General features: G+C 41.4%; 1 protein-coding gene across 1 annotated transcript; it reads left to right on the top strand.

The window, feature by feature from the left end:
* Positions 1-552: 552 nt before the first annotated feature.
* On the top strand, positions 553-23,495 carry cpe (carboxypeptidase E). Its single transcript, XM_033625034.2, has 9 exons — positions 553-1,002; positions 14,278-14,474; positions 14,704-14,871; positions 16,709-16,826; positions 18,840-19,022; positions 20,182-20,321; positions 20,491-20,590; positions 20,854-20,972; positions 22,278-23,495. Exons 1-9 carry the CDS (start codon positions 762-764, stop codon positions 22,374-22,376), a joined length of 1,365 nt encoding a protein of 454 aa, XP_033480925.2. The 5' UTR covers positions 553-761; the 3' UTR covers positions 22,377-23,495.
* Positions 23,496-23,506: the final 11 nt, after the last annotated feature.

Here is a 23,506-nt window from a genome sequence, read left to right as displayed (position 1 = left end):
AAATAATAACACTGCATTTTAACAAATGAATGGCTTTTTCACATTCATATATTTTCTCTATTTATTATTTTTATTATTATCATTGTTAGTATTATTGGTATTATTATTATTATTATTATTATTATATTGGTCTCTTTTGTCTTCTATACAGACTGTCCTTCATTGTCTGTCCTGCTCCAAATATTCCTTAGATGTTTATTTTCAGGCATTAGATCTGCACCTTACCATTAACCAGTGTATATTTTGGTTTTGTGCATGCTTTGGATTTGCACCTTATTGATATTTCATGTTATATTTTAGATTTGCACTCTTTCCTACTTTGTATTGAAACTGCTGCACAACAATTTCCCTGGGGATAAAAAAGGTTTTATCTTCTCTCAACTTTAGCTATAGAATTTATTTTATGAATATGAATTTCCCTTTTCCTGAATTTTATGAATATCTTGAATATTATTGATATTATTGGCTTTTATCTTTAAATACAAATAAACGCCTTCTGCTGTTCATCTCTGGGAGGAAAATAACTCTTTATTTTGAAAGTTGTTACCGGATGTGTGGATCTTGTGTGTGGTTTGACAGTAGAAGGCTCTGCGCTCAGGTACAGCAGCGCATCACACACGGACAGAAGGAGAGAGAGACAGGGAGCAGCAGAGGGAGAGATATTTATAGCCTAAAGCAAGGCTGCAGCACAGAGATAAGGCTTGGGACCGAGCCGCAGGCAGGCGGACAGACAGGGCTTAGGGAAAAGAGGACACGCCAAAATGAAGCTGTTCACTTCGGTAGTTTTATTCGGGGCCGCAGTGGTGGCCCTGGTCAGCGCAGCCGGAACGGAGGGCGAGATCTCCTTCGAGTACCACCGCTATGAGGAGCTGCGGAAGGCGCTGGTGTCGGTGTGGCTGCAGTGCCCGACCATCACCCGCATCTACACCATCGGGGAGAGCTTCGAGGGCCGCGAGCTGCTGGTGCTGGAGATGTCCGACAACCCCGGGACGCACGAGCCTGGTCAGTTTTACGCATAGAGAAAAAGTCTGCTTCATAATGCGGTGAATGTGCATCCCATCCCCGCTCCCTTTGTCCCCGCTTCCCTTCACCACCCGCTGTGATAAATAACACAAACACATCACGCACTATTGCGCATAACAGCCTGCCGCTGATCTTATTTCAGGTGACGGTTATTCAGAAACGACCCGTGTGTGTGTGAGAGAGATGTGTGTGTAGGGCTGAAATGACCGGAGAGCAGGACAGAGGAGGAGCGCAGGTGTGTCGTATCCGTGCGTGAAAAACGGTGAGCGCAGGGGCCTGCTGCATCACTTCAGAGGAATCTAGATGATAGATTGTGGGATCAGCCACGCAAAGCCGCCATTTTGCTGGTTGATAAAGATCTCTTCGTGTTTATCCCGAGTCGTGATGCTGAGAAAAACATCCCAAACACGGTCAGCTCACTGGGCTGCGTTTTGAATCAACATCCTTTCCAAGTATCTGCAGTGTTGGCTGCATCATATCCGAGAAAGTTCACGCATATCCTTCAAATGAGGAAGCGTTTGACTGAATATTAAATGAAGTCCTGGTACAGTTATGATGCTGGTGGTGGAGCCTGACTTCCCATCATCTCCATCACACTCCCTCACACACTGTCAGGGCTGGGCAGCAGGCTGGAGGAAACCATAGAGTAGAAGAAGTGAGCAAATGGTTTGAGAGGGGACACCAGCCACAGGAACTGGAAATGTGGGCAACACCACTGCTATTTTTAGCTGCAACGCACCTTATGCTTTTTGTCTACAGTCACACCTAAATGAAGGAGAAATCCACTTTAAGTGTATTTCTATGCATCATCACTCAAAGGTCCACTTAGAGGCGCAACATCACCTTGACATTTATCGCATGGTTTCAGATTATTGGCCATAAAGCAGCAGGAGTAGAAAACACATCTCACATGTCACCAGAGAAAATTAAACACTGGCCTCAACACCTCCAGAAGGAAGCCTGTGTTTTAAAGGCTTTTTGGAAAATGGAGGGACGGGTTAATTAATAATGAATTATCTCAAGCTGTTTGTGTGATGGAGATAAATGAGAGCTAAATTCTCTGCAATGTTTCTTTACTTCTTTCCTGTTGTGTTTTATTTCAGGCTGGGATTAAATCACACTAGGCTATATGTAATCATATACTGCTTGTTTAGAATATAATTCTGTGTTTCTTATTGTCATAAACGGACTGTAAAAATTCTGGGGTCAGTGACGGAAATGAGTCCAGGACTTAAACGTTCAATCCTAGACAAAATCTGTCAGGTCGTATTTTATAAATATGTTCCAATGTTGCTCATGAACCAAACTTTAACCCTTTAATCCAAAACAGTGGTCATCTGGGAGCAACTCCGCTGGCCACAAAAAGAAGTTTGATTGTACTTAAGTCAGTGACAAAAATGACCCGACATTTTCCTGATGAATTTATGGTCTCAGTCGCTGGTTTCAAGTCTTCTTCAAAACAGCATTTTGTAAATTATTGTCCCATTTAGAGTTAAGTAGACTGTAAAGCAGGTTTGCTTTGGGGCGTGGCTACCTTGTGACAAGTTGCTCCTGGGGTTCTCAGTCAGATCTACCCCTGGCTCCAAATATGGTCACCACTGGCTCAAAAAAAACAAAAAAACAACCAAGATGGCGACGGTCAAAATGCCAAACTCGAGGCAAATTTGTGTTTCCTGGGTTAGCGAAGGCATGGCCCAAACACACAAACTGAAGTCCTTAAAACGGTATTCCATAAACTAATGGGTGATGTCATGGTGACCAAGGCCACTTCTTTTTTAGACTAAATTGTCGCATACATAAAATAAAATGGTGCTAAGCAAATGCTGCCTCAACCGGTTTATATTCTTAATACAGCATACACTTAAACTGGTATTATTTTTTTTCTTTTCAGGTAGCTAAAATACACTTAGATGTGAACCCCATCCATAGTAGTATGTTGCTTAGCTTCCGTGCTGGTAGATTTGGTTTATTAAAGACGCTAGCAAAGCAACATGAATTTAGGCCAAGACAAACACCAGATAGGTTGGGCCACCATATAAAAGTTACAGTTATGATTGAAATGACGACAGAAATTAACAAGTTTTCTGATTTTACATATCATCACAATTAAAATCAATTGCTAGTTGTCTACCTGGAAGCGGCTGTTGTTGTTAGTGCGACGTCACAGTCACTTGGTCTCGAGCAATAATGCAACATGAATGGATTAACCTACAGTACATCTAACTCTAATGAGTGTCTCGGTACAGGTCAGTGATTCCTGTCCAACTCTCTAAACAGGAGATTTAACAGTTACATACAAGCAGGAAGTGATTAATTTCTTCAAAGTAATCCTGAAGCACAGTCCTCAACAGAAAAAAAGGAACGTGGCCTGTAATTATAGTACATATGGTTCACAGTCTAGTTTGTGGTGTTTCAAGTGTATGTCATATGTAGCATTTTTACCTAAAGGTGTATTTTCTCCTCTGGGTGTATCTGTGTGGTCTTAACGGTGCACCACAGGTCGTGTGTGTTTAGCTGCATGTATGGTCAATGAGTCTAATGACCGTATGTGCGTACTGAATAAGCCTGTAATAGTCTGGTGGGCGTGCGCCGGCATGAGTCACAGTAGCGATGTGGAGACCTTATTACTACCAGATGAGTTTCCAAGCCGCTGCTTCACCAACGGGGGCACCTCCTCCTCTCCTCTGCTCTCCCCTGCTTCCACCTCTGCTGAGCCAAACATCCAGAGCAAGGAGGAGGGTGATGAAACAGGGAAGGAAACAGAGAAGAAGAGCTCTGGCAACAGGACAAAGGAGACTTAAGGAATAAAAGGAGTGTCAGTGGTAGAAAAGATCAATGTGTTTCTGAGTCAAGATGAATAAAATCTGCAAAGACCGGAAACCCTTTCAAGCTTCCCCTTTAAGGTGCCCTACCAATATTTTATCTGACCCCGCAATGTGTTGAAACTCTAAGGTGGAGCCGAAATAGCAGTTGCCGCGGCAACAGATCGGCTTAGTGCACTGAGCTGACTGGCAGCTCGTGGTTGGCTGGCCGGCTCTGGACGACGACGGTCCTGAGCTCATGCATCTGTCAGTAAGCAGCCATCTGTCATACACTGCAGCACAGGAAGTGCCTATAGCCAAGAGTGTAAACACACTGGTTACATATTAATATACAGTGTGTGCAGTGTAGGAGTAGTGGTGGGAAGTGACTCAGATTTCCCCAGTGGTGTTCTTAAATAAGATGTAATATATAATCATTATTTCTATATTAGTAGTGACTACTTGTATGCACAAGGGGACGCTAGCTGCAGTCTCCTTCAGGTCTACAGTGTTTTACAGCCTGCAAATAGCGTACTGTTTAGCTTCACTCCGGTCGTTCTCATCAACGCTGTTTCTAGCCGCAGCAGGCAGCTGTTTTCAGCGAGAAATCTCTCTCTAGTAGCACTTCCTGCCCAACATTATCAACAGACTGGTTGTGATTATGCGGTGGACTGTTTTTTGACTAGATACTTTACATTGTTGGAGTCTCAGCTGGTTATAGATAACCCCTAATTAAACAATGAATTGCCGTATTTACATTTTTGTTTTTGGCCTGAATTAGACAAACCGGCCCACCCACAGAAAAGGCTGGGCCTCTGAATAGGTCCAGTAAATGGCCATCCCCAAATCTGCTTTACTCATATCAACACATGCGTGTGCTCTCTCTCTCCTAGTTTAGATCACCAAATTTCTCAGGTCATGTTGCTGGCCTGCCGCAATGTTTGCAATGTTCCTTCTTCTTTCGCAATGTTTGCGTACAAAAAAGTTAAGTTAATGAATTTGCCTGGGGCTTCCGAACAATCTAAAGGTCCATACGCACCAAACTGACTTCAGAGAACGAGCGGCGACGAAGGCCCTCTGCTGCTGTACCTGACATCACTGTGTCTCGGCCAAAAAAGTTGCACATGAACACATTGCAAAGGCTATCGCTGACAATCAACCAGCATGTATGTTTTGCGTCTACGTGAGAGGAAATAACTCCTCACACCAGCAGACAGCGGTGGTCTATAATTCTCATCCAAAAAGAGAAACTGGAAGACCATCCTGACGCTACTTGGCACATTAGCAACACAATCCAATTTTGAAAGAACAAAGCATATTTACTGTACGCCAGTGAACATCAGTGGCTCCACTGTGCCGATGCTGATTCAACCGCTTTGAATCGGCCAAAAAAAAGCCAACGGGGAGCACACCACACCGATGAGGGTGGTAGAAGCTCACCTATGGCCCAACTTTGAGCCACAGCCGACCATGGGCATGGTGTGTCAGGGCTTTAACCGGATGCTCCAAGGAGGCATCCTGATCAGATGTCGGAACCACCTCAATGTAAAGGAGATGTGGTTCTGCTTCTTGTATGTGCGATCTCATTCTTTTGGTCGCTACCCAGAGCTCACGACCATGGGTAAGGGTGGGGACATAGGTGGACTGGTGAAATGATAGCTTTGCCTTGCTCAGCTCCTCCATGCAGAGTTTACATGTTCTCCCCATGTCAGCGTGGGTTTTCTCCGGCTTCCTCCCAAAGTCCAAAGACATGCAGGTTAACTGGTGACTCTAAATTGGCCGTAGGTGTGAATGTAAGCGTGAATGGTTGTCTGTCTTTACATGTATGTGTCAGCCCTGTGATAGTCTGGTGACCTGTTCAAGGTGTACCCCACCTCTCGCCCTATGTCAGCTGGGATAGGCTCCAGCCCCCCCCACAACCCAGGATAAGAGGATAAGTTTAGTCTTGAGTTTGTATCCTAACTTAAGGGAGAACTTAAGTAAAGCTGGTGCAATGGGCTGCGGGACTTTTACGTTTAATGGAGTAGTTTTACAGTGTGGTGTTGCTACTCTTTCTTAAACAATAACTGATAACTTCTTCCCCTGTTAAACATGGGCAATATGTTTTCTCTTTAGAGGGAGTTGTTTGCATCTTGCAGCTGGGCCATATTTGAGTGCACACGAACTGAAGAGAGGGGCTTCTCTGCAGTCAAACGGGCTCTGGCTAAACTGATTTGACTCTCATGTCTGGAACTATTTACAGAGCTCCTAGTATGATGAGAAACCCTATCTTGTAATGGGTTTGGCTTTGTCTAAAGGTGAAAAGAAATCATGTCAGTATGAAGCTTTATCCAGTATGCTGTAGACCATCTCATGTGGGGGAGACGCTGGACTGTTTCATCAGATGACAGAGGAAGTACGTAATCCCCAGTGAGCACGCACATGGATGCTCAGTATCCATGAACTGATGGTCTTCAGTTGAAGTGTATAGCAGCCAGATGCACTGCTGGATATGGTCGTATCAAATGACATATTGAATATAAAATGAAACACAGACAGACATGGATTTTATAGTGGACATTACAATAGAGGAGAACAGAGGTAAACCCAGTGTAGTTTTGCACATTTTAGCTGTAAAGAGCCTCCTTGAGAAGAGATAGCAAAAACAGCTGAGAGGAAGGAGGAGCTGGAGATAGAAAAAGAAAGGAATGATGATTGAGAAAACGGCAAACAGGAGTGTAAGGGTGACAAGGGAGAAGAGCAGGGATGGGCAAAAGAATGTAGAGGGAATAAGGGACAGACAGACACGGAAGGCAGATGAGAGAAAGGCTAAGGCATCAGCCAGAGGTCATTTATTATACATCAGACACCGACATGCATCCTCCTCCTCCTCTCTGCCTTCACTGTGCTTGACTTCTTCTTCATGCTGTTTTGCTTCTTCTGCTGCCAGTTCCTCCTGTTTCATGGTTTTCCCTGCACATATTTTATCTCTCTTTCCACCATTCCTTTTATTCTCCCAATTTGCTTTGCAATCTTTCAGTTTATTTTTGTGTGGTGTGCCTGATTCATATGCCTGATTCATATGCTGCAACTCAACATGCTGTGTGACCTCGCTTCATGTCTTGCTGTGCATTGGCTGTACAAGCAGCCAAAGTCCCGCCTCCTGTCGCTTGCCTCTGTAGGATTTCTTCTGCAGGGTTTCTTATATTAGTCTTTCTGAAAAGGCTGAAATATATCAACGGGGTTTTCCAGTTTCTAAGCTTTTTCTAACAATTAATTTGTTAGCAGTTAGCTTCTGGAACACAAATCAGTCAGCAACTACAACCCCCACAAGGCTGTGATGGTGTACCAGTGGCTAAGGCTCATGGGATATGTTGTCAGTGAATGCTAACAAAATTGTCATTGATTAATCTCTGGGTTAAAATGAAAAGATGATCAAATTTACTATCTAACTAGCTATATAGATACATTAAAATGATACATTAATGTAAAACATGGATGTCACAGCTGTAAATACTAGAGCTGAAATAAGGGATTCATACTTTTGTCGATTTTCAGATGATAAATAAGCAACTATTTTGATAATTAATTATCTTTGTTGGAAAAAAGAAGACATTTAAAGGCATCACTGGGGGTGTATGCCAAACAATTAATCAGATAATCGAGAAAATAATCTGCAGATGAATTGATGAGAAAAACATTGCCTTGTTGTCATAAAGTCCTGTGTGAGTACGCAGGTGAACTAGAACTGGAAGGATAATGGTTTTCTGTAGGCTGACCAGGAAGTTAGCTTCCTGAAGATTCAAACAAATCTTCACAAATTAACAACGCTTTCATGATTTTTAAAGCCCAAATGCAAATCACCAAAGGTAAAACATTGGGCTATAAACAAACTACACTACAGTTGAATGATTTAACATCCTTAACACAACAAGGCTGCAAAGTTGTGGTCGGCGTGATGAAGACACATAAAAGGTTCAAAATCAATGAGTGGGGTATTTACTGACATAATTACGTCCCAGAGCAAAACGTGTCTCCTGAAGCTTGTGTAAATCACAGACCTTATTTCAGGTATCTAACCAAACACCCAATAACTTCTAGATGAGGGAATTTGGAGTGCTAAAATGCTAACTCATTTCCAGGTTTCAGGACTCAATCCTAGGGCACTCCCATGAGAGCCTTCATGATCTCCGATGTGTTTGCTATACTACATTTTTTATTAAAATGAATTAGCTAACAGATTGATGAATGTCATACAAATTGTCTTATAATGTCTTATAAATTTTTTCGAAGTGAAAAGTCCTACTGCATGTTTAGCGAGCTAATGTTGGCAACATGCTCGCTGTGTATGAATCAGATGTTGTTTCACAAAACTGGCTACCTGACAGGCCGACCTCCCCACTTATTTGTTGCCATGCATTATTGGTCTTTTTTTGTGCATATTCCACAAGATTAGATGGCGAAAAACACTCAAAACTAACTTTTTTGTCAACATTTCTGCTGTGGCATCTTTATCCATCTGTAAAGCAATGTATTTCTTTGCGTTGAACACTGGGGACACTTTCTAAACACCTTCTAAACTATAAGGAAATTAGGACACAAAACCAAACAGCGTGGTAACGAGGTGTAATAAGAATTTGCGGCCTTAGTAAATATAAAAAGACTCTCTTTAGAGTGGACAACACAGCAGGAGGAGAAAATAAAACATAAAACAGAGAAATCTGGTTTAGTTACATCTAGGAGAAGAGCTCAGAGGAGGTTTGTGACTTTGGCTCTCTGTACATGTATCAGCTGTTTTATGATTCAGCATTCATCATTGTTTTATTTTACCTGCGTGGCGCTCCATCTCCTCTGTACGTATGTCTGCTTAATATCAGATGTCAGAGCTGGCAGTGGCTCTAACACGCTGCTTGTATATAAAAGTGTGTGTGTGGGAGCACGAGACGGGCAGACAGACGCAGAGTAAGCGTGTGTTTACTCAACCTCCCAGTTGATTTGTCTCCCTAAGCACCTGTCCCTGTCAGGGTTGCCACGACAACTGAGAGCACTCTAATGTGGTGCTTCCCTAATGACGTTGCAACTGCAGTCATTATTACGTGGTCTCCTAGGAGACCACATTGATCACCTGCCAGACACTTCTGATAATCCCTGACAAAGCGTAAGATGATGCAGTGGGTTTTGTCGGCGTCAGATGTGTTATATCGACCTGTGGGGAGACGAGCTGTGAGGATCAGACTTTTACACACCTTCAGAACATCACCACCTTTCAGGGATATTTAAGATCTCTTACCATAAAGTATGATAGGTTTGGTGTGTTGTTCTCATATGTGACATGTATAAAAACCAAGGACAAAGAGAGGTTGGACACACATTGAATATGTCAAGCTCTAAAAATGTGACGATGAAGCCCTCTTGCTCTTCCTCTTCCTTAGGCAAACATACATGTGAACAAAAAGGCTGTCAATAGACTATTAGATCAAAAACAATTAGTTAAATAGGAAAAAAGAAACAAACCACAGATATGTTGCATTTGTACATTTTATGTATCATATCAACATTTCTAAAGGGACCTAGTGTATGAGGTAACTTTGTAAGTTACATGCCAAGCTGCAGACAACTGTTCAAGACCAACAAATAAGAAACCCGGCTGTGACCATCACTGTTTTTCTGGCTGGGATAGCACCACGAAAAGCGGTTGTTTTTTACTGAGACATTGCTGCATTTCCAGCAGAGATAGTGCCACCAAATGTGGTTATTTCAAGCAAAAATGTGAACTTCTTCTGAAGTGGTTTCTGCGCCTGAACCAAACCAAATATCAACCATGTTGCTGAAATGTTCGGTGCCAGTATTAATTCTGACGGCTGGGTTGCAGCCTTGTTAGCAGCTGTTACTAAAGTAGTCCTCCAGTTTCTGCAGTGTGAAGATTTGCTTCTTTTCATGTTTTATATTATTGTAAACTTAGTATATTTGGGTTTTGGACAGTTAGTCAGACAAAACAAGACATTTCAAGATATCAGCTCTTAGAAAACTCTGTAAACTGAGGTTTGTCTGGCATTTTAAGGACTGAACAGAGACTTGATGAACTGTTAGTTACAGCCAAAAAATAACAGCTCCACCTACAATTTGAAAAACAGGACACAAAAAAACACCCATTTGGCTCCCACATATTTGACTGAAGACGAACCCTGAAGATCGAAATTCTGCATTCTTAAATTCTTGGGAGCTTCCAATGATTAGTTTGCAAACTACCCTTTCCTTTGTACCCTGCTGCTGTCCTTTACCTGTACCAAATTTGAGTTTTCTTTGCACACTGTTCACCTTCTTTACTTTAAATGTATGAACACGAATGAACTAGAAATCATTATCACATGTCCAAACACCATATGTGCTCGTATATAAAGTTATCGTGTCAAATGGAGTTCCACGTCATAAGTTTTCTTTTACTTTGAGTGTGCAGGTACGTGTTTGAACAAGAGAATTAAAGCTCAGCGAGGTACAGACAGTTTGACAGAGAAGAGGAATAAACTGAGAAAAAAGGGAGAGGACACAGTCGGCTCCAGAGGGAGAACGATATTTTGATTTGTCCCACCTACATTGTGACGCATCATAATGACTTTGTGCAAAAAAAGCACCCTCTGATCAATGTGTATGTGTATTTGTTTAAAAAGAGCTGTTACATAAGTGTGAGTTAGCACAAATGATAATTAATGATAACAATACAAGAGTTTTTATGTAGTGAATTATTAGCTCTCCTCTTGCCCACCCTGCACTGTAAATTCATCAGTACCTACTACATGTATTGGAGACAGGAAAGGTCTCCAGATACTGAGCATCTGTGTAATAGCTTGAATCGTAGTAACTCATTTTGGCAGAGTCCAACTTCAAAGTGTGTGTGTGAGTGTACGAACGTGTGAGTGCATGTGTTTGGCAGCTCCGTTGGGCCTCTGAAGCCTGTAAAATCCATTCACCAACGTCAGAACAGAAAGAGTTAATTGTAGTCTTGAAATCATTAGTAGCAACTCGGAGAGGAACCAGTGTTTAAAAATAACTTGACTACCAGATGTGTGCCGGGTGGTGTGTGTGTGTGTGTGTGTGTATGTAGCCACTGGGATACATCAAACATTCAAAGAAATTTGCTAAAATGGATCAAAAAGATGCAAATGTGAAAATATTGACACACTTGCATCGTGAAAGCATTATTTTTATACAGCATATCAGCTCGATAAATTAATTTTAATGAAGTAAAAAGTGCAAATAGGTGAAAAAGAATCACTGAAAATGACCAAATTTAAGTAAAAAACAAGAAACACACACACACACACACACACACACACACACACACACACAGACACACACACACCCCTCACCATCTGCTGCTCCCGGGCTATATTTCATAACTTATAACTGATCTAAACAAAAGACATTTTTTATTCCTCAGCGCTCGGAGAAGTTCCTTTATTCTCGTCCAGCCACAGAAAGCCACTAATCTCTGGCTTGTCGTTAATGAAAACAGTGTGTACAGTACACTGTGGCTCGTTCTTTGTCATTCTCTTTGTCGTTTTGTCCAAGAGCTTTATAAAGCTCCTCAGTTGCACTTCTCTTGCTAGTGTGTGTGTATTTGCATGCATTAAAGAGACTCAGAGAAGAGAAGGAACAGCCAATTAGTGTATTAAACAGATGGTGAGAGCCTTGGTCATTAAAACACAGCTTCACAGAGCACAGTGATATAAATACATAGAAGACCAATATCTCCTCTGATAAAGGGAAGCTTAGGAAGTATTGAGAAAGCTGTTATGCTCATGCGCAGACACAGATAAATAAGAAAACAAAGTTAGCACCTGCCAGTTTATTGGTCACGTGATTGCGTCCTTCCCAAATATGTGGGCTACACATTACACATATTACTGGCTCATGATAATGTGGGATATGTACAAATGTTGGTGCATTACTTTTTTGTAGGACAACGTATGAACAGTACATAAAAAAACAGCCTGTATCATATAGTGGATACGCTAAAATGTAATGCTGTGTGATAGGTTTAGGGTCAAAAAACAGATAATGTTTTGGCTTAGAATACATGGTTATGGGAGGTGCAATCCTGGCAAGAAACACAGCAATGGCACACTACAAAACACCCACATTTGGTGCCTAAAAAGCTGAAGAAAACACAGCAGTGACTCATCACAACCGGTTTTGTTGTCAGTGGTCAGCAGCTTGGCAAGCGTCTCTAGGTGACACAATATGCACCATCCCCTCCAGCTCAACAATGGAGAAGTCAGCGCATATACTACGTCACTTTAAAAACGCTGAAGTGATACGTATGAAACATGCAAATGTAACATATTCATGGTTTGCAGAAACGTTGGCCAATATTTTTGCTCGTGACTGAGGCTGCAGTAAAAGTTGAGGATTAGAGTGGATCATTGAGGTTTTTACTGGAAACAATTGTGAAAACAGTATTGAATAACACATTTAGTGACAGTGATTACAACAGTTTCTACAGTGAAAGCATTCACAGAGGTATAGGCTAGTTACAGTAGCTGTCAGGGGTAAAAACAAACTGGCACCAATCAACACTTAATCCCAAAAGAACAGATCAGTAATATATCTAGCATACATGCAACATATACAGTGAACATGAACATTTTTTACAACAGTAAATTATCAGCTATGTAGAGTGTTGTTTGAGAACACGAGTATAGTGGCTAGCTTGTTTAGCAGAAAAACGCCTGGCTTTGAAGTGAAAAGAGACTATTGTAAATCAGTGGGTACATTTTTCTGAGCAACACAACCCTCATGAAATGACTCGTTTCACAATCTGGATTTAATTCTTTTGGTCTAATAACATATGGAAAGGCTAGAAGAGCTGCAATCATTGTATCCACAATCAAGTTAGAACTAAACTGGTAATTTTATATGACGCAGATGAACTTATTTGGCTTCATGCTTCATGAAGCGATTTCCAAAGCAATGACTGGGGCCCCACCTCTGAGGAAGTATCCAGTTCTCTTTACACATCCATGTTGTAAACTGGCTACCTTTAACATCTAGTGACTTGTGGTTGGACATTTAAGATGTCACATTGGGATCTGGGGAGAGATGATTAGCACATATATATATATTTAAACTGAAATTTTGATAGACTTAATCAGTGGCTCCCAACTGGTCCAGCCATGGGGTCCAGATTTCTCCTTAATCGTTACTTCAAGGTCCACACAGTTAAATATATTCAGCGTCGTACTTGCACTTGGCCAAGTGCTTTCTTCGTTAAGTAGCCGTTTATTAGGCACTTACTTTACAGCAAGAGACGGCACTTAAAAACGAAAGCACGGTGCTAGAAATCCACTGTACTTCAAAATAATGTGTGTTTTATACAAACTTGACAGGTTCTTGAGTCACTTGTGGTCCATTCAGACTGGACCCACGACCCACTTTTGGGTTGTGACCCACCAGTTGGGAACCACTGGACGAAAAGATTTATCGTTTTTTATTAGCATATTTTATTTGATAATAAACCTTACACATTTTACATGTTTATCAAAAGTTAAACACCATTTTAAATGAGAAAAAAAAATCACGTTATCATTTTTATGCTTTGTTTATTACATATGAAACATCTTTTCGAATTCACAGACACTATTAATTTTAAATGATGTGTCAGTGCTAATATATTTCACACATAAAAACATAAATTTTGCATGTGCTTTTTACATAAGGGCAGTGACAGCGTGAAGGGTGGCTCACTGATTACAAGCTAAAACCAGCATGAGGTTAATATGTTGCAGAAATCCCTGAGGATCCCTAAATTTGTCCTGGAGTCAACCGCCTCTGTGATTTAGTCAAACCTGATCCCAGACCTGTCACTTCACCAGGATTCAGGCACAACCGTCTGTGACAGCATCACTCAATAATCCACTGTCTCTCTGTCATTATTGTCCAAATGGAGTTCTGGGCTGTGTTCAGTTGTGTTTAACCTTTCAGCTGATGAGTCAGTGTGTTTGTCACTGCTGGTGTGTGAGGATCCACTGTTGTAGTGCAATGACGTGTGTGTGTGTGTGTGTGTGTGTGTGTGTGTGTGTGTCTCCAGGGCAACCTCCCTAACAAATGACAATGCTTTATCAGCGCCTTTCTCTTGGTCCAAAACAGATAAATGTTTGTCTCCATGGTTACTGACTAAAATGGCTTCCTCTCAAAAAGATTGTGATGTTATTGTGATATTGCTTTTTGTGATTACGTGTCCCAGTTGTGTTTTGTTGAGTGTGACTGGTTTCAGCTAGTAAAAGGTGTGCTCACTGTCTGCCTTTTAAAATCCTCCTTCTGTCTAAACTGTTCCTGTTTGTCTCATTCCAATTCAGCACGGCCTCTTCCTCCGAGCCTTAGAGGCGTCACACAGATAAACCTTGAATACATAATGTTGAATTATAGCTCTGTCTGTGTCGCAGTATCACAGCAAGTGTCTTTTTCTTCCCTGAAGGTGAGCCTGAGTTTAAGTACATTGCCAACATGCATGGCAACGAGGCCGTGGGCAGAGAGCTGCTCATCTACCTGGCTCAGTACCTGTGCAACCAGTACCAGCAAGGCAACGAGACCATCATCGACCTCATCCACAACACCCGCATCCACTTCATGCCGTCCATGAACCCAGACGGCTTCGAGAAGGCCGCTTCACAGGTGATGACACAGCACGACACTATCCACAAACCTGATCCGAGGATTTACCGCCAGACAGATTAGGCTTACAAGACAACAAACATCGACTCAGTAACCACAACTCTTGGCTGTAATTCACACACACACACACACACACACACACAGGATAGTATTATTAAAGCCCCAGACACTACCTCGCTTCCCATCACTCCTACGTGTGTCTAAACATCATCTCCTGTTTCCTGCTCAGCCTGGTGAGATCAAGGACTGGTTTGTTGGCCGCAGTAACGCACAGGGTGTGGATCTGAACCGTAACTTCCCAGATCTGGACCGCATCATCTACATCAACGAGCGGGAGGGTGGAGCCAACAACCACCTGCTGCAGAATATGAAGAAGGCTGTGGATGAAAACACCAAGGTACATGAACAGACAGTAGAAGTGATTAAAAGAGGAGGATGTTATTTCTTACGGTCAACAAATCCCATGAAAAGACCGAAACAACACTGCCTCACCCAACACCTTCCAACTTATTCACCCAGTCTTTGGTGGTGGTTCATTCCTCCCGAACATTTAAAGCTGGGTCGCAGGTCCATTCTGAATGGACTGCAAGTGACTCAGACTTCTCAAGTGTGTAAAAACACTCTTTATTTTGAAGTACAGTGAATTTCTGGCACATAGCTTTCATTTTGAAGTGCCATATCCTGTGGTAGAGTGAGTGATTAAAGGGCAGATACTTGACAGAGGCAGCAAACTAGGTCAACAAAAAAGCCAAACAAAAATATGACCGTAAATGTATTAAACTGCATTGACCTTGAACTAATGGCTTAGGAGAAATCTGGATCCTGTGGCTGGACCAGTTTGGAACCACTGGTTTATGTGGCTATGATCCATGTTTTTATAACAGTGTATCAAATGACAGCATGAAAGGGGGTCGCTTCTAGTGAAAAACATTTAGGTAACTATCACCTAAATCTGTAGCTGTCCTCAACTTTATGAAGCTTTACAGTGAGTTTCAGCTCATTGGTTATCTGCCTGGTCCGCACCAAACCACACATAGACACAGTTAGTGGTGGTGAACATACAGTAGTGGAGCATTTAGTAGCTAACAAGCCCGATATTTCCCTTAGGAGTTGATAGAGACCAAAAATGGAGCTAAAAGAGAATGAATATTGGACTTACATTTCCAACTTCCCTGTTCTGTAAGGTGAAATTACTGTTTTGTCTGTGGAGTCCAGTGGCTTTGACATGAGCATAGGCTTGAAATTGAAGCCATTAATGGCTTTCCCATCAGAGAGGATTGTCTGCAACAAGGTACGGCATTGAAAATGTTCCGAATATGGTGTAGAGTTAAAGGTCCAGTGTGTAGGATTTAAGGGGATATACTGACAGAAACAGAATATAATATAATAAGTATGTTTTCTTTAGTGTACGATCACCTGAAAATATGTTCTGTTGTGTTTTCGTTACCTTAGAATGAGCTCTTTATATCTACATAGGGAGTGTGAAGCCAGATTATATCACATGGTCTTTTTGTTTTTGAGAGGAAGAGACTTCTGTGGAAAATTCGGCTCCCGCTAAAAACTTCCTGAACAATGAACACTGAATGCATCCTAACCAGGAGAAGTTTAAGCTGGTTGCTATCTGCAATCCTCATGGCTGGATGCCACTAAATCTCCCTAAATCTTACCTTTTACACTCTTACCGATTTTTTTTTTGGTGGGAATTCTTTTAGGAGGCTAAAATACATTTTGCAGCTGATCTCATCCACAGCAGTACATTGTTTAGCTTTCATGGCAGTACTCCAGCCTGCTTCTCTTAACTGGGGGCGTGCGGAAACACATCTACTGTAGGTGATACACTGACTATTGATAGGTACCTCATACAACTCCACTTAAAGATAATTGAACTATCCCTTTTAAAGGTGAAGCTAAGTGAGTGCTGTCTTGATTCTGCTTCTCCCAAGTGGACAAAAATAATTAGTTATTGCAGGGTAAGATGGACCACAGAGCCCCTGTTAATGTAACGGAGGAACATATCACCCCTGGATGTGTTTTAATAGATTTTGTTAACAGTAGAGCTCTGTGACACAGAGGAATAATTATATCAGCCTTAACTTCATTGTTTATTTTGTCGTTTCATGGGATTTGTTGCCAAAATTGTAATATTATAGACACAGAAATGCCTGGATGACATGTTTGCAGGTGAAATATGTGTTTTGAGGTGCCAGTAATTAATGTTTTTTTTTCCTTTGCAGCTGGCTCCAGAGACAAAGGCAGTGATCCACTGGATCATGGATATCCCCTTCGTTCTCTCAGCTAACCTGCATGGAGGAGATGTGGTGGCTAACTACCCATATGATGAGACCCGCACTGGTACATTAACACATACAGTACAGGCCAAAAGTTTGGACACACCTTCTCATTCAATGCGTTTTCTTTATTTTCATGACTATTTACATTGTAGATTCTCACTGAAGGCATCAAGACTATGAATGAACACATGTGGAGTTATGTACTTAACAAAAAAAGGTGAAATAACTGAAAACATGTTTTATATTCTAGTTTCTTCAAAATAGCCACCCTTTGCTCTGATTACTGCTTTGCACACTCTTGGCATTCTCTCCATGAGCTTCAAGAGGTAGTCACCTGAAATGGTTTTCCAACAGTCTTGAAGGAGTTCCCAGAGGTGTTTAGCACTTGTTGGCCCCTTTGCCTTCACTCTGCGGTCCAGCTCACCCCAAACCATCTGGATTGGGTTCAGGTCCGGTGACTGTGGAGGCCAGGTCATCTGCCACAGCACTCCATCACTCTCCTTCTTGGTCAAATAGCCCTTACACAGCCTGGAGGTGTGTTTGGGGTCATTGTCCTGTTGAAAAAGAAATGATCGTCCAACTAAACGCAAACCGGATGGGATGGCATGTCGCTGCAGGATGCTGTGGTAGCCATGCTGGTTCAGTGTGCCTTCAATTTTAAATAAATCCCCAACAGTGTCACCAGCAAAACACCCCCACACCATCACACCTCCTCCTCCATGCTTCACAGTGGGAACCAGGCATGTGGAATCCATCCGTTCACCTTTTCTGCGTCTCACAAAGACACGGCGGTTGGAACCAAAGATCTCAAATTTGGACTCATCAGACCAAAGCACAGATTTCCACTGGTCTAATGTCCATTCCTTGTGTTTCTTGGCCCAAACAAATCTCTTCTGCTTGTTGCCTCTCCTTAGCAGTGGTTTCCTAGCAGCTATTTGACCATGAAGGCCTGATTGGCGCAGTCTCCTCTTAACAGTTGTTCTAGAGATGGGTCTGCTGCTAGAACTCTGTGTGGCATTCATCTGGTCTCTGATCTGAGCTGCTGTTAACTTGCGATTTCTGAGGCTGGTGACTCGGATGAACTTATCCTCAGAAGCAGAGGTGACTCTTGGTCTTCCTTTCCTGGGTCAGTCCTCATGTGTGCCAGTTTCGTTGTAGCGCTTGATGGTTTTTGCGACTCCACTTGGGGACACATTTCAAGTTTTTGCAATTTTCCGGACTGACTGACCTTCATTTCTTAAAGTAATGATGGCCCCTCGTTTTTCTTTAGTTAGCTGATTGGTTCTTGCCATAATATGAATTTTAACAGTTGTCCAATAGGGCTGTCGGCTGTGTATTAACCTGACTTCTGCACAACACAACTGATGGTCCCAACCCCATTGATAAAGCAAGAAATTCCACTAATTAACCCTGATAAGGCACACCTGTGAAGTGGAAACCATTTCAGGTGACTACCTCTTGAAGCTCATGGAGAGAATGCCAAGAGTGTGCAAAGCAGTAATTAGAGCAAAGGGTGGCTATTTTGAAGAAACTAGAATATAAAACATGTTTTCAGTTATTTCACCTTTTTTTGTTAAGTACATAACTCCACATGTGTTCATTCATAGTTTTGATGCCTTCAGTGAGAATCTACAATGTAAATAGTCATGAAAATAACGAAAACGCATTAAATGAGAAGGTGTGTCCAAACTTTTGGCCTGTACTGTATGTGGACACACAATCTCAAACTAAATCTGCTTTTACTGTTTGGGTTTTTAAATTGTAATTAAAATGCTCTCCTGCTCTGTATGAGAATGTTTCCACTGATTTAATGAGACAAATATTCAACTTATAAATGAATCAACAAACATTTTATCAGTTTTTCTTCAGAATGTCGTAACTTTAATTTAAATCAGATGAAAAATGTCTCCCGCTGCTCCCTGTACATTGTTACTCAAAGTAAACAACATGTGTTTGCACAGGCACACATTTAATGTGTTGCAGATGCAGGTGTTGAGTTAATTTAAACTTGATCACAATTGCTGTATAAACTCTGTGCTTTTGTTTGTTCCCTCCCTCTCACCCCTCCTTTAAGGCTCCACCCACGAGTACAGTGCCAGTCCTGATGATGTGATGTTCAAGTCTCTGGCAAGGGCCTACTCCGTGTACAACCCAGTCATGTCCGACCCTAACCGACCCCCCTGCCGTAAGAACGATGATGACTCCAGCTTCAAAGATGGCATCACTAACGGAGGGGCCTGGTACAGTGTGCCAGGAGGTAAGAGACAACAAGCTCCTCAGATGTGTGCTTTGGTGTTTTGCAGGTGAAGAGACACCTGGGTGTACAGGTTAAAGGTCCAGTGATGCATGAAGAAAGGGCCCTTGCAAGTAATTCACCTCACAAATTCTCCTGTGTTCAAAGAAGAACTCATGCTAAATTAAAAACAGTACCATTTGCCATACTGTATATGCCCTTGAAAAGACAATGATGATTGCTGGGTAATATGTAAGTTAATGTTGTCCAGTGTCAAGTCTGATTATGTAACGAGAAGACACGATGTAAAGGTAGCTGGTTTAAGTGCAAAATCAAGATTACATATATTTTATGTATATGCCTAATGGTGTGTGTGTGTGTGTGTGTGTGTGTGTGTGTGTGTGTGCTTCCTAAGTAGTGACTAACATGCACTAGGGCCCATCATCTTATGCCACTGACATTTACTGTATATATACTGAGACAATATAGCATGCCCTGGTGGCCAAAGGGGTTTAAGACCCTGACCATGCAGTGGCCTCTGTCTGAGTCAGTCCAGGGACCCTTACTGCATGTCACCCTCATCTCTTACCCTTTCCTTCATTTCCTGTTAACTCTCTTCTGCACTGTATCTAATAAAGGCAGAAAATGCCCCCCAGAATAGATGCATATAAGATGACATTCATTTTTTCTGCATTAACACACAGCAATCTTTGAAAAGGAACAATTATGTCTGGTTGTTAAATGATATGTGCATCTGAGGGGATATATTACAGCTGAAAAATAAAGTTATCAGTGTTTTTAAGTGTTCAGATCAAGCAATGGCAATGCTTTACAAATGACCCCAAACATATCTTTGGCATTTCTCTACTTCAAATCTTGTTTTCATATCATCCAGCATTTGCAACAACGTGGATATATCTGTGTATATAAGCTAAAATCAGCTGCTGATGTATGGACTGTTCAGGGTCTATTAAAAATGTTATAGAAACAACAGTTGCACGTAATTAATGTGTCTACAGAAACTCTTACTGCCCCCTGAAAATCACCAAAACCGGACTTATGGGGCTTTCATTCATTCAAAATGTCTGAATATGTATGTTCTCTACTTTAATGGGCAACATCTACTTGTTTCCACTTTCTCTCATTAATGTCTTTTTCTCTCATTTTCACTGACCTGTTACAGGAATGCAGGATTTCAACTACCTCAGCAGCAACTGCTTTGAGATCACTCTGGAGCTCAGCTGTGACAAGTTCCCCAGTGAGGACACACTCAAGACCTACTGGGAGCAGAACCGCAACTCATTGGTCAACTACATTGAGCAGGTAGGCAGCACCACCAGGACTAGATCTCATTTCATCACAATTTTTAATCTGGTTTTAGTGTGTTCACGCTCCCAAAGAACAAAACGCATCTTACATTCAAACCCAAACCAACATTTTTTCCCTCTTTCCTTAAACCAAGCCTTCATTATGCCCCTTTATGTGTTTGTAGGTTCACCGTGGCGTAAAGGGCTTCGTGCGTGATCTTCAGGGCAACCCCATTTCCAACGCCACCATTTCCGTGGAGGGCATTGACCACGACATCACCACAGGTATCAGCATCCAGAGCAAACTCACACAATCCTCACAGCCAAACCCCACAGACATGAGGTGTGATGTGAGAAGTGTAATGGTTAGATGTTGTAGTGCCATCTGGTGGACACAGCTGATACTGCATCGCTTTTTCAGCAGCTGCACCTGTTTATCATTTTATAGTCAAAGCAACAGGAACTTAAACACTCACCTGTGTGGATCAATCAGATGTTCTGTCTGTTGTTTTCTTACATGTATTAATGAGAAAATCTGTATTTTATAGCCAAAGATGGAGACTACTGGCGCCTCCTGGCTCCAGGAAACTACAAAGTGGCAGCCTCTGCCCCAGGATACCTCACTGTCATCAAGAAGGTGGCTGTTCCCTACAGCCCTGCAACCAGGGTAAGACTCAGGCAAACGAACCAACCATTATATACCTCACATTCACTGTGGGCTCATTTCATATTGCCCAGGTAGCATTTTTGGCTCATTCTAATATCAGAGCATGTTAACAAGAAACCATATAATGAACTGAGGATTATTTGGAAAGTAAACTTTGACTTGATTACTTTAATGAGGCACCTCTGGTAGAGAATAAGCTGTATATTGGACTGATGCTTGCACTGTTAAAGTAATTTTAATAAATTCAAAACAGACATACAAAACCCCAGTTATGATCTAAAGATGCCACATTTTCAGATGGTTTATATAAATAGCTTATATCCAGAGAGGGTTTATCTACTGAAAAGCACTCAAGAAAAACAGAATAAAATTGATAACCTAAGACAATGATCAACTTTTATGGCTGGTAAGGGTTTAAAACAAAATGTTGCCTAGTATCCTGTTGTTTTTCTCCTCCTGCTGCAAGAAACAGCAGGAGAAGAGCTAGCTCCACCTTTTAGTTTCAGATCAGTGTGCTCGATACATTATACGCACAGCAACCTTAAGGGCTGAAAAATAAAGCCAACACAGATGTGCCAAAGTTCTTTGAGCAGCCACTTGAGGCTACCTCCAGAAGTCAAGTCAATCCACATAGACCCCCATGATAAAATGCCCAGCTGTACAACAGAAATAAACATGCTTACGTGGATTTGGTCTCCATAGCTAATTTCCCTGTTCATGATAACTGTAGGGGGGGTGAATTTTTTTTATAACTCACCCTTTACATTTTTATTAAGGCTTAAAGTTACACATAATTAAGGGTGGGCTGCTTTAGGTCTATTTTTACAGTCTATGACTTCAACAGAGGGGTGATGAAAAAACAGTACGGAATAGAGCAGTTCTGTTGGTACCATCCACCACTTTTGATAAAAAATAACCATCAAAATGTGTAATGAACTGAGCTGAACTGGACTGTTTGGTGGAAACAAGGCTTTGGTTTCAAACTTGACACAAACCCCACTCTCCTGGGTGAAAGTCCTGTGATAGTTTGCATTGAATATCTTACATCTCAGGCTCTGTCTGACAGCACTCATTCTTTATGTATGAAAATAAAATGATGCATGTCAAAACGGGAGTCTGAGGCTCTTAATAAGATAAAATATATTTGTGGTAGACGGCGATTGCAAAATGTTTAAACTATAATCTAAACAGGAATGTAGTACATTTTTGTGCGTAGGGAGAAGCATAGAATTATAAAGGGTTAATAAGTCTGCATCTTTTCTCCTTCACCTCTCATGTGTCTCCATGTTGCACACTCTCTCGCAGGTGGACTTTGAGCTGGAATCTCTGATGGAGAGGAAGGAGGAGGAGCGGGAGGAGCTGATGGACTGGTGGAAGATGATGTCAGAGACACTGAACTTCTAAAGCGTTTGTCTGGCTGGTGATTGGACCGTCCACACATCGATGTAATATAGTCAACATTCTGTGTGCCCGTCCACTCTAAAAAAGAATATATTGTCTCTTTATTTGTTTCGTTCTCTTTCGATCATTATTTTAATTGATTATTACTGTTTATTACTGTAATGGTTTGCCTCATGCTCCTGTAGAATATCCTGCAGACACAGAAACATAATACTGACGGACACAGGAGGAATTTGCAGGTAGTTTGACGGCAGTGAGATCGGTGTTGATTTCTGTGGTATTGTGTTCTTTATCGTACACGTGATTTGGTAATCATGGCACCCATCTATATAACCAATGAGTGACTGAGTGATTATGTATGTAAAAAAGCTGTTTACATCATTACCACATGGCTCTGTCCAAAACAATTCATCCTTTTTTCCTGTTTTAAATGTCTCTGTTTCTCCTGGCTTTAGTACACATACACACGTACAACACAAAATACACACACCATTTTGGTTCACAGTAAATACATGCACACACATAAACACACACACATACACACACAGTCTTTCTCTCTCTGTAATATAAAAAAATACAGCACTATGGTTTAGAGAAAATCTGGGACATTAAAAACACTGTAAAATCACTGTAAACATGATATTGTAAACAATCTATACAGGCACGCTCATGTCCCTGTATGTTATTGATGTTGAGACTTTTTTTTTAAACTGACTGCAGCACAGCTTTGATTTTAGCACAAGATGAATGGTTATAATATATACTGTATTTATGAACTATAGGTATAGCAAGAAATGTGTGGTTTTTGTAACTAATAAAAAAAAAATCAAGGCCATAACACGTATAAATCTGTCCGTCTCAGTCTACCCAAAGCCATTCCTTAGTATGTGCCCCACACAGGGAATACTGTGGTACCTAAGGAGCTGTGGTACATGTACACATTGTTTTATTAAGGATAAATTAACACTAATCTTCTGCGTGGACACAGAACGTTTAGCTGACTGTATGGATGCAGTTTATTTGAGACCATAGAAAGAATTTATTGAATGTATATCTATAGAAAAAAGTTGCAAATGTAAAGAATGAACTGATCAATAAAATTCCCCTCTTTATGTTGTCAAACTGAAGTGTTG

Source organism: Epinephelus lanceolatus, chromosome 3 (assembly GCF_041903045.1).
Source record: "Epinephelus lanceolatus isolate andai-2023 chromosome 3, ASM4190304v1, whole genome shotgun sequence".
Lineage (NCBI taxonomy): Eukaryota > Metazoa > Chordata > Actinopteri > Perciformes > Serranidae > Epinephelus > Epinephelus lanceolatus.
This window is presented reverse-complemented; position numbering and strand designations above follow the sequence as displayed.